We start from the raw sequence: 14,143 nt of genomic DNA on the forward strand, positions 1-14,143 counted from the left end.
TAGTTTAAACATCTGAAGAGACTAGTTTAAACACCTGAAGTAGAGACTAGTTTAAACACCTGAAGTAGAGACTAGTTTAAACACCTGAAGTAGAGACTAGTTTAAACATCTGAAGAGACTAGTTTAAACACCTGAAGTAGAGACTAGTTTAAACACCTGAAGAAGAGACTAGTTTAAACACCTGAAGAAGAGACTAGTTTAAACACCTGAAGTAGAGACTAGTTTAAACATCTGAAGAGACTAGTTTAAACACCTGAAGTAGAGACTAGTTTAAACACCTGAAGTAGAGACTAGTTTAAACACCTGAAGAAGAGACTAGTTTAAACACCTGAAGAAGAGACTAGTTTAAACACCTGAAGTAGAGACTAGTTTAAACATCTGAAGAGACTAGTTTAAACACCTGAAGTAGAGACTAGTTTAAACACCTGAAGTAGAGACTAGTTTAAACACCTGAAGAAGAGACTAGTTTAAACACCTGAAGAAGAGACTAGTATGTTACTAACTCAGAGGTGTCATCTCCCTCTGCTGTTGAAATGCTAACACCAGCGGAATGCTAACAACTCTTCTTCTCTGGTGCCTGAGAGGTCAGACAGGTCAACCCTTGTCTCCTGTGTGCTCAACGAGTGGGGACAGAGGTCAGGGGTCAGGGGGGCAGGGTCTATAAGAGGAGGAGGACGCCGTCAATAGAGCAGACGTCTTCACTCTGCTGATGGACGCCAACATGGAGCCGAGGTGAGCTGATCGTCACTGCTGATTGGTTCTGGTCGATTGTTGGGACCATGTTGACTAGTAGGTTCAGCCAGTATTACGAGTCAATATTACTAGTCTTACCAGTCAGTATTACTGGTCTAAACAGTAAGTATTACTGGTCTAACCAGTCAGTATTACTAGTCTAACCAGTCAGTATTACTGGTCTAACCAGTCAGTATTACTGGTCTAACCAGTCAGTATTACTAGTCTAACCAGTCAGTATTACTGGTCTAAACAGTCAGTATTACTGGTCTAACCAGTCAGTATTACTGGTCTAACCAGTCAGTATTACTAGTCTAACCAGTCAGTATTACTGGTCTAACCAGTCAGTATTACTAGTCTAACTAGTCAGTAGTGAAAACCCCAAAGTTCAGTGAATCCCATGAAATAATTAGAGGAACAGCAGAACGGGAGTCGGCCTTGGTCGCCACGGCAACCAGCAGGCGTGACATGTTTAAGACATGAAGAAAATCATGTTTGTGTTTCTAATGTAAGATGTGAGCAGCACAGCTGGGAGGAAGAGGAGGAGGAAGACCTGGTGGGGACGGTAAGCAGGAAACGCTAGCCTCAGGCGCTAGCCACTGTGTGTGTGTGTGTGTGTGTGTGTGTGTGTGTGTGTGTGTGTGTCGGTGTGTGTGTGTGTGTGTGTGTGTGTGTGTCGGTGTGTGTGTGTGTGTGTGTGTCGGTGTGTGTGTGTGTCGGTGTGTGTGTGTGTGTGTGTGTGTGTGTGTCGGTGTGTGTGTCGGTGTGTGTGTGTGTGTTTTGGTGCGTGTGTGTGTGTGTGTGTCGGTGTGTGTGTGTGTGTGTGTGTGTGTCGGTGTGTGTGTGTGTGTGTCGGTGAGTGTCTGTGTATGTGTGTGTGGGTGTGTGTGTGTGTGTGTCGGTGTCGGTATGTGTGTGTGCTGCCTGACCTCTGACCTCTGGCCTGTGATTTGGGAGATGTTGACATGACATCATCAGCAGGCTCCTGATCAGCTGCAGCCCGCTTGGCACCGTCTTCATCCTCATGATGTCACTCTTCTCCTCTGAGGGACAACAGGCAGCAAGTTAAACTGTGGTCACATGACATCATGGTGACATCACCACATCGTCACACTGACTCATTTATTAATCGTGTTCAACAAGAATCAACAGGAACCAGTGATGGACCAGAGGTCACATGACCAGCGACCCTCATCCCTTTCCTGGGACATGATTGGCCAATTAACTGACATTGGAGAAGGTCATGTCCAACACACACGCACATGCACACACACACACACACACACACACACACACACACACACAGAATATATGCCAAGCTGTAAAAGCTGTTGTTCCTCCTTGAGCTGTGAATAAAGTTTAATGACTGACCAGAGGTCAGAGATCAGCTGCTGCCTGTTGCTTCATCTGACGTCTATTTCTGTTCTGAGATCAGTCTGTCCTCTAACAATTCAAGTAGATGTAGTAGTATAGTAGTAGTATAGTACTAGTAGTAGTATAGTAGCAGTATAGTAGATAGATAGATAGATACTTTATTAATCCTGGAGGAAATTGTAGTAGCAGTATAGTAGTAGTAGTATAGTACTAGTAGTATTAGTAGTATAATAGTAGTATAGTAGGTCTGGTAGTAAAGTTGTAGTATAGTAGTAAAAGTATAGTACTAGTAGTAGTATAGTAGTATAATAGTAGTGTAGTAGATCTAGTAGTATAGTGAGTAGTATAGTAATAGTATAGTAATAGTAGTATAGTACTAGTAGTAGCAGTATAGTACTAGTAGTATAGTAGTAGTAGTATAGTACTAGTAGTAGTAGTATAGTAGTTGTAGTATAGTAGTAGTATAGTAGTAGTATAGTAGTAGTAGTAGTATAGAAGTATAATAGTAGCATAGTAGGTCTAGTAGTATAGTTGTAGTATAGTAGGAGTAGTAGTAGTACTAGTAGTATGATAGTAGTACTAGAGGTAGTATAGTAGTAGTAGTAGTATACTAGTAGTAGTGGTGGTAGTAGTATAGTACTAGTAGTAGTATAGTAGTATAATAGTAGTGTAGTAGATCTATTAGTATGGTAGTAGTATAGCAGTAGTAGTGGTGGTAGTAGTAGTATAGTAGGTCTAGTAGTATGGTAGTAGTAGTAGTGGTGGTAGTAGTATTAGTAGTATAGTAGAACTAGTAGAAGTAGTATAGTAGTAGTAGTGGTGGTAGTATAGTAGTAGTATAGTAGAACTAGTAGTAGTAGTAGTGTAGTAGTAGTATAGTAGTAGTGGTATAGTAGTAGTGTAGTAGTAGTATAGTGGTAGTAGTATAGTAGTTGTAGTATAGTAGTATGAGTGTAGAAATAGTAGTATAGTAGGAGTGTAGTAGTAGTAGTAGTATATTAGTAATAGTATAGTAGTATAGTACAGGTAGTCGTCGACTTACGACCGCGATTGGGACCGACAGATCGGTCGTAACTCGACTTGGTCGTAAATCGACTCTTAAGTAAAAATTCAATCCAGCAGCGCTGGTTCTTGGCTGGGGGTCGTCCGGATCGTCAGCTGGGGCAGCGTGTGGGTTGGTGGGAGCGGGAGACCATCTTTTCATAATCATTGTGAGCTTTGTCTGAATTGTTCGTTTCTTTTTCTCCTCATAAATTTCACGATATGGACGGAAAGCGTCGTTTGCCATCCGTTCAATCCTTGCAAATGTTTCTATGTTCTATGTGCATTTCTTCAAAGTGTGCACGGAGTTTATTTAACAGGGAAAAGCCTTCTGACAAGCCTTTGGTGGTGAACATTTTTTCTGTTTCCTCCTCTTCTTTCTCTGCTTCTCTTCTCTCTTCTTCTTCCACTCTTTCTTCTTCCAGCGCGATCAGTTCTTCTTACAGCGCGATCATTCGTCAGTTCTCCAAGGAGAGGTTTTTTGCCAGTTTCACTATTTTCTCCCGAATCTGATCAAGTTCTTCGTCACTTTCAAATCCAGCAGAAGAGTTCACGTAACGCTTGACAGTTTTTCCATACGCCATTCATACATTTCTCCGTCACAGCCTCCTAAGCAGCCCAGCCCATCAGTAGTGGGCTGGGCTGCTGATCTCAGTGTGACTGAACAGCATGTGTGCGCCGTGGGGACTGGAGAGAGCGCGGGAGCCTCAGAGCGTGAGTACTGTGGCTGGAGGGAATGCCCGCGTTACCCGGACATTGTGGTCGTAAAGTCGATCGGTCGTAAGTTGCACAGGTCGTAAGTCGGCGACTACCTGTAGTAGTATAGTAGTACGAGTATAGTAGTAGTGTAGTATAGTAGTAGTGGTAGTAGTGTAGTAGTAATAGAAGTATAGTAGTAGTAGTAAAGTAGTAGTAGTATAGTAGTATAGTGGTAGTAGTAGTAGTAAAGTAGTGTAATGGTAGTAGTAGTAGTATAATAGTAGTATAGTAGTAGTAGTAGTAGAGTAGTATAGTGGTAGTAGTAGTAGTAAAGTAGTATAGTAGTAGCAGTAGTAGTATAGTAGTGTAATGGTAGTAGTAGTAGTATAATAGTAGTATAGTAGTAGTAGTAGTAGTAGTAGAGTAGTAGTAGTAGTAGTGTAGTAATAGTAGTATAGTAGTGGTAGTAGTAGTATAGTAGTAGTAGTAAAGTAGTATAGTAGTAGTAGTAGTATAGTAGTATTAGTAGTATAGTATTAGTAGTAGTGTAGTAGTAGTATAGTAGTAAAGTAGTAGTAGCAGTAGTAGTAGTAGTAGTATAGAAGTATGAGTATAGTAATAGTAGTATAGTAGTAGTAGTATAGTAGTAGTAGTATAGTAGTAGTATTGTAGTAGTAGTAGTAATAGTATAGTACTAGTGGTACTTAATGTCAACATGATGGAAGTGGAATAAAAACTTGAGACAGGATTTAAAGACGACACACAGATGAACCAGCTCCGTCTGGGCTGATGATGTCACCACAGAAACGATGATGTCATAACTCTGTCAGCAGTTGAAGGGCGGCGGCTACGAGTCATCTGTTTCTCAGGAGAAGCAGGATGCCGTCAGCTGCAGCGGAAGCCAACACTCTGATCGACCAATGAGTGTCAAGGTTAGAGACCACCAACGGTTTTGTTTTATGCTTCTATTAGTTATTATTACTACTGTTAATATTTATTAACTCTACTAGTAATATTATTTTGATTATTTTTAACCTTTTTCATTGTTATTTTTTTATTGCTACAATTATACCTATTCTGATTTATATTATTCTTGTCGTAGTAGTATAATTATTATTGCATTATTTCCCATTACTATAATTTATATTTTTATTACTACTACAATCATTATTACTATTTCATAAATGCATTATTATTACTATTGTTATTATTCTTATCAGCAGCTGTTAAAGTCTTTAAATAAACATGTCAGCGTTCCGCTGCCAGTATTAGCACGTTAGCTTCACTACAGGACTAACTGATGTGGAGATGTGAGGCAGACTGACCAATCAGCAGCCGGGTCCTGGTTCTGACCAATCAGCAGCCGGCTCCTGCCTCTCGTGTCTCTGTCCGGTGCAGACAGATGGGTCAGGGCGCCCCCTGCTGGAGACTCCTGCTGACCTGCAGAACCTCCTGCTGCTGAGGAAAACCAAGAGAGAGCAGAAGGCTGCAGCCAGGACATATGCTACAGCGCCCCCTCCTGTCCATCTAGTGGTAACACACACACAGCCTCACCTGTGCAGGTGACCCAGTCTCCAGCTGCAGACAGAGGTCATGTGATCGGCGCCTGTGTCTCGCAGCCTTACTATGTGGATGAGGAGGACTTCTTCCAGGCCTGTGACGAGCAGCAGCTGCTGGTGATTGGCCGCTACATGTCCACAGGTGGAGACGTCGACGCCCAGGACTCAGTGAGTCATCGCTCTGCACCGCTTTCATTGGCTGTGGTATAACAGGCTGATTGGCTGGCTCTGTGTGTGTTCAGTTCCAGCGGACAGGTTTGCACAGAGCATCTTCCCAGGGTCACCTGGAGGTCGTCACAAAACTGATGGAGGCTGGCGCCAACATCCACAGCAGAGACAAGGTACCATTAATCTCTAGCAGATTATGGCAGGGAATAATAATCTCGTCAATCACCACATGAACGAGGTTTATTTCCTGATGTCAGTCAGTTTCATGATGGCACAATGTCTTTTGATCAGTGTTAATCCAGTATTAATCCAGTTATCAATGCTAATCCAGTGTTGACAGTGTTAATTCAGTGTTATCACAGATAATCCAGTGCTAATCCAGTGTTAGCAAAATTAATCCAGTGCTAATCCAGTGTTGTGTTAATCCAGTGTTATCAGTGATAATCCAGTGTTAGTATTAATGTTAATCCAGTGTTAAACCAGTGTTATCACAGTTAATCCAGTGAAAATACGTTGTTATCAGTGTTAATCCAGTGTTATCTGTGTTGATCTAGTGTTATCATATGTTGAATCCATATTAATCCAGTATTAATATGAGTTTTAATCCAGTGTTGTCAGTGTTAATCCAGTGAAAATCTAAGGTTAGCGCCTGTTCTAATGTCTTGGTTCTGTCCAGCTGGGGTCCACTTGTGTCCACTCAGCGTGTCGAGGAGGACATCTGTCTGTCCTCAAAGCACTGCTGGATGGCGGAGCAGACATGACTGCTACAGACAAGGTGATACTACTGACATCACAGTACTATTACTACACCAGTGACAGTACTATTACTACACCAGTGACAGTACTATTACTACACCAGTGACAGTACTATTACTACACCAGTGACAGTACTATTACTACACCAGTGACAGTACTGTTACTACACCAGTGACAGTACTGTTACTACACCAGTGACAGTACTGTTACTACACCAGTGACTGTACTATTACTACACCAGTGACAGTACTATTACTACACCAGTGACAGTACTATTACTACACCAGTGACAGTACTATTACTACACCAGTGACAGTACTGTTACTACACCAGTGACAGTACTGTTACTACACCAGTGACAGTACTGTTACTACACCAGTGACAGTACTGTTACTACACCAGTGACTGTACTATTACTACACCAGTGACAGTACTATTACTACACCAGTGACAGTACTGTTACTACACCAGTGACAGTACTATTACTACACCAGTGACAGTACTGTTACTACACCAGTGACAGTACTATTACTACACCAGTGACAGTACTGTTACTACACCAGTGACAGTACTGTTACTACACCAGTGACTGTACTATTACTACACCAGTGACAGTACTATTACTACACCAGTGACAGTACTATTACTACACCAGTGACAGTACTATTACTACACCAGTGACAGTACTATTACTACACCAGTGACAGTACTATTACTACACCAGTGACAGTACTATTACTACACCAGTGACAGTACTGTTACTACACCAGTGACAGTACTGTTACTACACCAGTGACAGTACTATTACTACACCAGTGACAGTACTATTACTACACCAGTGACAGTACTATTACTACACCAGTGACAGTACTATTACTACACCAGTGACAGTACTATTACTACACCAGTGACTGTACTATTACTACACCAGTGACTGTACTATTACTACACCAGTGACAGTACTATTACTACACCAGTGACAGTACTATTACTACACCAGTGACAGTACTATTACTACACCAGTGACTGTACTATTACTACACCAGTGACAGTACTATTACTACACCAGTGACAGTACTATTACTACACCAGTGACAGTACTATTACTACACCAGTGACAGTACTGTTACTACACCAGTGACAGTACTATTACTACACCAGTGACAGTACTATTACTACACCAGTGACTGTACTATTACTACACCAGTGACTGTACTATTACTACACCAGTGACAGTACTATTACTACACCAGTGACAGTACTATTACTACACCAGTGACTGTACTGTGACTACACCAGTGACAGTACTGTTACTACACCAGTGACAGTACTGTTACTACACCAGTGACAGTACTGTTACTACACCAGTGACAGTACTATTACTACACCAGTGACAGTACTATTACTACACCAGTGACAGTACTATTACTACACCAGTGACTGTACTATTACTACACCAGTGACAGTACTATTACTACACCAGTGACAGTACTATTACTACACCAGTGACTGTACTATTACTACACCAGTGACTGTACTATTACTACACCAGTGACTGTACTATTACTACACCAGTGACAGTACTATTACTACACCAGTGACAGTACTATTACTACACCAGTGACAGTACTATTACTACACCAGTGACAGTACTATTACTACACCAGTGACAGTACTATTACTACACCAGTGACAGTACTATTACTACACCAGTGACAGTACTGTTACTACACCAGTGACAGTACTGTTACTACACCAGTGACAGTACTGTTACTACACCAGTGACTGTACTATTACTACACCAGTGACAGTACTATTACTACACCAGTGACAGTACTATTACTACACCAGTGACAGTACTATTACTACACCAGTGACAGTACTGTTACTACACCAGTGACAGTACTGTTACTACACCAGTGACAGTACTGTTACTACACCAGTGACAGTACTGTTACTACACCAGTGACTGTACTATTACTACACCAGTGACAGTACTATTACTACACCAGTGACAGTACTGTTACTACACCAGTGACAGTACTATTACTACACCAGTGACAGTACTGTTACTACACCAGTGACAGTACTATTACTACACCAGTGACAGTACTGTTACTACACCAGTGACAGTACTGTTACTACACCAGTGACTGTACTATTACTACACCAGTGACAGTACTATTACTACACCAGTGACAGTACTATTACTACACCAGTGACAGTACTATTACTACACCAGTGACAGTACTATTACTACACCAGTGACAGTACTATTACTACACCAGTGACAGTACTATTACTACACCAGTGACAGTACTGTTACTACACCAGTGACAGTACTGTTACTACACCAGTGACAGTACTATTACTACACCAGTGACAGTACTATTACTACACCAGTGACAGTACTATTACTACACCAGTGACAGTACTATTACTACACCAGTGACAGTACTATTACTACACCAGTGACTGTACTATTACTACACCAGTGACTGTACTATTACTACACCAGTGACAGTACTATTACTACACCAGTGACAGTACTATTACTACACCAGTGACAGTACTATTACTACACCAGTGACTGTACTATTACTACACCAGTGACAGTACTATTACTACACCAGTGACAGTACTATTACTACACCAGTGACAGTACTATTACTACACCAGTGACAGTACTGTTACTACACCAGTGACAGTACTATTACTACACCAGTGACAGTACTATTACTACACCAGTGACTGTACTATTACTACACCAGTGACTGTACTATTACTACACCAGTGACAGTACTATTACTACACCAGTGACAGTACTATTACTACACCAGTGACTGTACTGTGACTACACCAGTGACAGTACTGTTACTACACCAGTGACAGTACTGTTACTACACCAGTGACAGTACTGTTACTACACCAGTGACAGTACTATTACTACACCAGTGACAGTACTATTACTACACCAGTGACAGTACTATTACTACACCAGTGACTGTACTATTACTACACCAGTGACAGTACTATTACTACACCAGTGACAGTACTATTACTACACCAGTGACTGTACTATTACTACACCAGTGACTGTACTATTACTACACCAGTGACTGTACTATTACTACACCAGTGACAGTACTATTACTACACCAGTGACAGTACTGTTACTACACCAGTGACAGTACTGTTACTACACCAGTGACAGTACTATTACTACACCAGTGACAGTACTATTACTACACCAGTGACTGTACTATTACTACACCAGTGACAGTACTATTACTACACCAGTGACAGTACTTTTACTTCACCAGTGACAGTACTGTTACTACACCAGTGACTGTACTGTTACTACACCAGTGACAGTACTGTTACTACACCAGTGACAGTACTATTACTACACCAGTGACAGTACTATTACTACACCAGTGACAGTACTATTACTACACGAGTGACAGTACTATTACTACACCAGTGACAGTACTATTACTACACCAGTGACAGTACTGTTACTACACCAGTGACAGTACTATTACTACACCAGTGACAGTACTATTACTACACCAGTGACAGTACTATTACTACACCAGTGACAGTACTATTACTACACCAGTGACAGTACTATTACTACACCAGTGACAGTACTATTACTACACCAGTGACAGTACTATTACTACACCAGTGACAGTACTATTACTACACCAGTGACTGTACTATTACTACACCAGTGACTGTACTATTACTACACCAGTGACAGTACTATTACTACACCAGTGACAGTACTATTACTACACCAGTGACAGTACTATTACTACACCAGTGACAGTACTATTACTACACCAGTGACTGTACTATTACTACACCAGTGACAGTACTATTACTACACCAGTGACAGTACTATTACTACACCAGTGACAGTACTGTTACTACACCAGTGACAGTACTGTTACTACACCAGTGACAGTACTGTTACTACACCAGTGACAGTACTATTACTACACCAGTGACAGTACTATTACTACACCAGTGACTGTACTATTACTACACCAGTGACAGTACTATTACTACACCAGTGACAGTACTATTACTACACCAGTGACAGTACTATTACTACACCAGTGACTGTACTATTACTACACCAGTGACTGTACTATTACTACACCAGTGACAGTACTATTACTACACCAGTGACTGTACTGTTACTACACCAGTGACAGTACTGTTACTACACCAGTGACAGTACTGTTACTACACCAGTGACAGTACTATTACTACACCAGTGACAGTACTATTACTACACCAGTGACAGTACTATTACTACACCAGTGACTGTACTATTACTACACCAGTGACTGTACTATTACTACACCAGTGACAGTACTATTACTACACCAGTGACAGTACTATTACTACACCAGTGACAGTACTATTACTACACCAGTGACAGTACTGTTACTACACCAGTGACAGTACTGTTACTACACCAGTGACAGTACTATTACTACACCAGTGACTGTACTATTACTACACCAGTGACTGTACTATTACTACACCAGTGACAGTACTATTACTACACCAGTGACAGTACTATTACTACACCAGTGACAGTACTATTACTACACCAGTGACTGTACTATTACTACACCAGTGACAGTACTATTACTACACCAGTGACAGTACTATTACTACACCAGTGACAGTACTGTTACTACACCAGTGACAGTACTGTTACTACACCAGTGACAGTACTATTACTACACCAGTGACAGTACTATTACTACACCAGTGACAGTACTATTACTACACCAGTGACAGTACTATTACTACACCAGTGACAGTACTGTTACTACACCAGTGACAGTACTGTTACTACACCAGTGACAGTACTATTACTACACCAGTGACAGTACTATTACTACACCAGTGACAGTACTATTACTACACCAGTGACAGTGCTATTACTACACCAGTGACAGTACTATTACTACACCAGTGACAGTACTATTACTACACCAGTGACAGTACTATTACTACACCAGTGACAGTACTATTACTACACCAGTGACTGTACTATTACTACACCAGTGACAGTACTATTACTACACCAGTGACTGTACTATTACTACACCAGTGACAGTACTATTACTACACCAGTGACAGTACTATTACTACACCAGTGACTGTACTATTACTACACCAGTGACAGTACTATTACTACACCAGTGACAGTACTATTACTACACCAGTGACAGTACTATTACTACACCAGTGACAGTACTGTTACTACACCAGTGACAGTACTATTACTACACCAGTGACAGTACTATTACTACACCAGTGACTGTACTATTACTACACCAGTGACTGTACTATTACTACACCAGTGACAGTACTATTACTACACCAGTGACAGTACTGTTACTACACCAGTGACTGTACTATTACTACACCAGTGACAGTACTATTACTACACCAGTGACAGTACTGTTACTACACCAGTGACAGTACTATTACTACACCAGTGACAGTACTATTACTACACCAGTGACAGTACTATTACTACACCAGTGACAGTACTATTACTACACCAGTGACAGTACTATTACTACACCAGTGACAGTACTATTACTACACCAGTGACAGTACTGTTACTACACCAGTGACAGTACTATTACTACACCAGTGACAGTACTATTACTACACCAGTGACAGTACTATTACTACACCAGTGACAGTACTATTACTACACCAGTGACAGTACTATTACTACACCAGTGACAGTACTATTACTACACCAGTGACAGTACTATTACTACACCAGTGACAGTACTATTACTACACCAGTGACAGTACTATTACTACACCAGTGACAGTACTATTACTACACCAGTGACAGTACTATTACTACACCAGTGACAGTACTATTACTACACCAGTGACAGTACTATTACTACACCAGTACCACCAGTGAACAGTGGGTGAGCTCTAACGCCTGTCTGACTCGCCTGCAGCTGGACAGCACCGCCCTCCAGGTGTCTGTGAGGACTGGACACCTGGACTGTGCTCAGCACCTCATTGGCTGCGGAGCTGACGTCAACACTCAGGACAGGGTGCGTTCAAAGACCGCACGGAAAACCAGGCGCTCGTCTGTCCTCACTTTAAAAGTGGATGGAAACACAGACAGGTTCCTCACGTTAATGCAGGATGATGGGCAGCACAGACACTGTTACTATGGTTACAGACATCAATAAATAACCCAGAGGTAACCCTGAAGGCAGCACAGACTCCGTTACTATGGTTACAGACACTGCTCAGACAGTCAGCTGATCAACTGTCAGCTCAGTTTTAAAAAGTTTATTGTGACGCTGAGAAGTTTGTTCAACAATGAACAACTCTGACGTGGGTGGTGTGTTGTTGTGTTTGTGTTGTTGTGTTTGTGTTGTTGTGTTTGTGTTGTTGTGTTTGTGTTGTTGTGTTTGTGTTGTTGTGTTTGTGTTGTCACAACAACACAAACACAACAACACAACGTAAACAACACAACGTAAACAACACAACATAAACAACACAGTGAAGAGATTTAAACACACGCTATTCGTTGTTTTGCTGCATTAGTATTTAGTTTTAATTATACAATAAACTTTTCTAACAGCTGTCTCAGGAAATTTGCACACACTTGAACTCATCTAATGTGACACACACACACACACACACACACACAGTTGCAGTGGCAGTTCCACTTGGAGGACGTTGGCACATTTATCTAATCTCACACACACACACACACACACACACACACACACAATTACAGTAACAATTCCATTTATGGAAGTCTTCACACTTATAGGGTAATCAGGGTGTCGGCAGGTTTGTTTACAGGATGAGACCGCAAACAAACTACACCGAGAAGCCAAAAACCTGTCACGATCTGATTGGACCAGAAGACACCACATCCCCTCATGCATATTCCTAATCTGGATTGTTTAAATTGACAGGGCCAAGATAGACTTTGCTCTTCTTCAGTTACGTCTGATTTAACTTTTTAAACTTATGACGATCATCTAAGTCTCCTACTTTACCTCAATAACAAGAAGCCACGGAATAAAGAAGCTTAGAAAGGACTTTGCTTCAGTTTTTGGCGCCCAACGTGGTGAGAGGGGGAGACGAAGGATCGTCAACTCCGTGACGACAGCAGCCATTAACAGAAAGGACGACCTCGGACGATCCGGTCATAAACATTGTTCTTCATCTCCCAGTGGCCGCAGTTAGCAAAGGTAAGCAGAAAACCTGTTATAATAACCAAATTTCTGCAATTGGACTGACTAAATTAAAGGAGATGAGTGATGATGTCATAGGATCAGTTCAGTAAGATAGAAGGTAAGAGGTCAAGGTTGGAGTCCTTCTGGTAAAGTACCATTTTGGGGTTGGAGACTCTTCGAACGGCGATTTCGGTTAATATTCTTGGTGTTTGGGGTTCCAGTGCCTCCGATGGCAATTCGGGGAACGTGATAAAGTGTTTAATTGAATATTGTATTGTATCGTATTGTATGAAATGGAAGGTGAATTTGGTTGTGAATGTGATGAATGGGGATTTGTGCGGAATGAATGACATGAATGGAGTGAATGGTCAGGGACGGAGGGTGGTGTTGGAAGAAAAAGAGGTAAAACTAGTTTAGACAGGGTTAAACCAGGAGGGCCACTGACTGTTCAGAACATCGACATCTGGGGAGACACTGGTTGACAGAATGCCGGCCGCCGAGTGAAAACCAGATACCTGGGGAAAAATGTTATGCAAGCTTGCCACAATA

At 41.4% G+C, this 14,143-nt stretch overlaps 1 protein-coding gene across 4 annotated transcripts in view; it reads left to right on the forward strand.

The window, feature by feature from the left end:
- The first annotated feature begins 432 nt into the window (after positions 1-432).
- The window catches only part of LOC137588337 (ankyrin repeat domain-containing protein 1-like), a 17,084-nt gene continuing 3,373 nt past the window's right edge, over positions 433-14,143 (forward strand). For 2 of the 4 annotated variants that reach the window (XM_068305362.1, XM_068305365.1), the window contains exons 1-8: positions 433-732; positions 1,246-1,297; positions 4,677-4,778; positions 5,245-5,379; positions 5,466-5,573; positions 5,648-5,746; positions 6,250-6,348; positions 12,350-12,448. In XM_068305362.1, coding sequence (XP_068161463.1) covers positions 710-732; positions 1,246-1,297; positions 4,677-4,778; positions 5,245-5,379; positions 5,466-5,573; positions 5,648-5,746; positions 6,250-6,348; positions 12,350-12,448 — 717 coding nt within the window. In that variant the 5' untranslated portion in view covers positions 433-709. Of the gene's footprint in view, positions 733-1,245; positions 1,298-3,029; positions 3,862-4,676; positions 4,779-5,244; positions 5,380-5,465; positions 5,574-5,647; positions 5,747-6,249; positions 6,349-12,349; positions 12,449-14,143 lie in introns of those variants that run through there. The other 2 variants (XM_068305363.1, XM_068305364.1) reach the window with 2 other exon arrangements.

Source organism: Antennarius striatus, chromosome 21, assembly GCF_040054535.1.
Source record: "Antennarius striatus isolate MH-2024 chromosome 21, ASM4005453v1, whole genome shotgun sequence".
NCBI lineage: Eukaryota > Metazoa > Chordata > Actinopteri > Lophiiformes > Antennariidae > Antennarius > Antennarius striatus.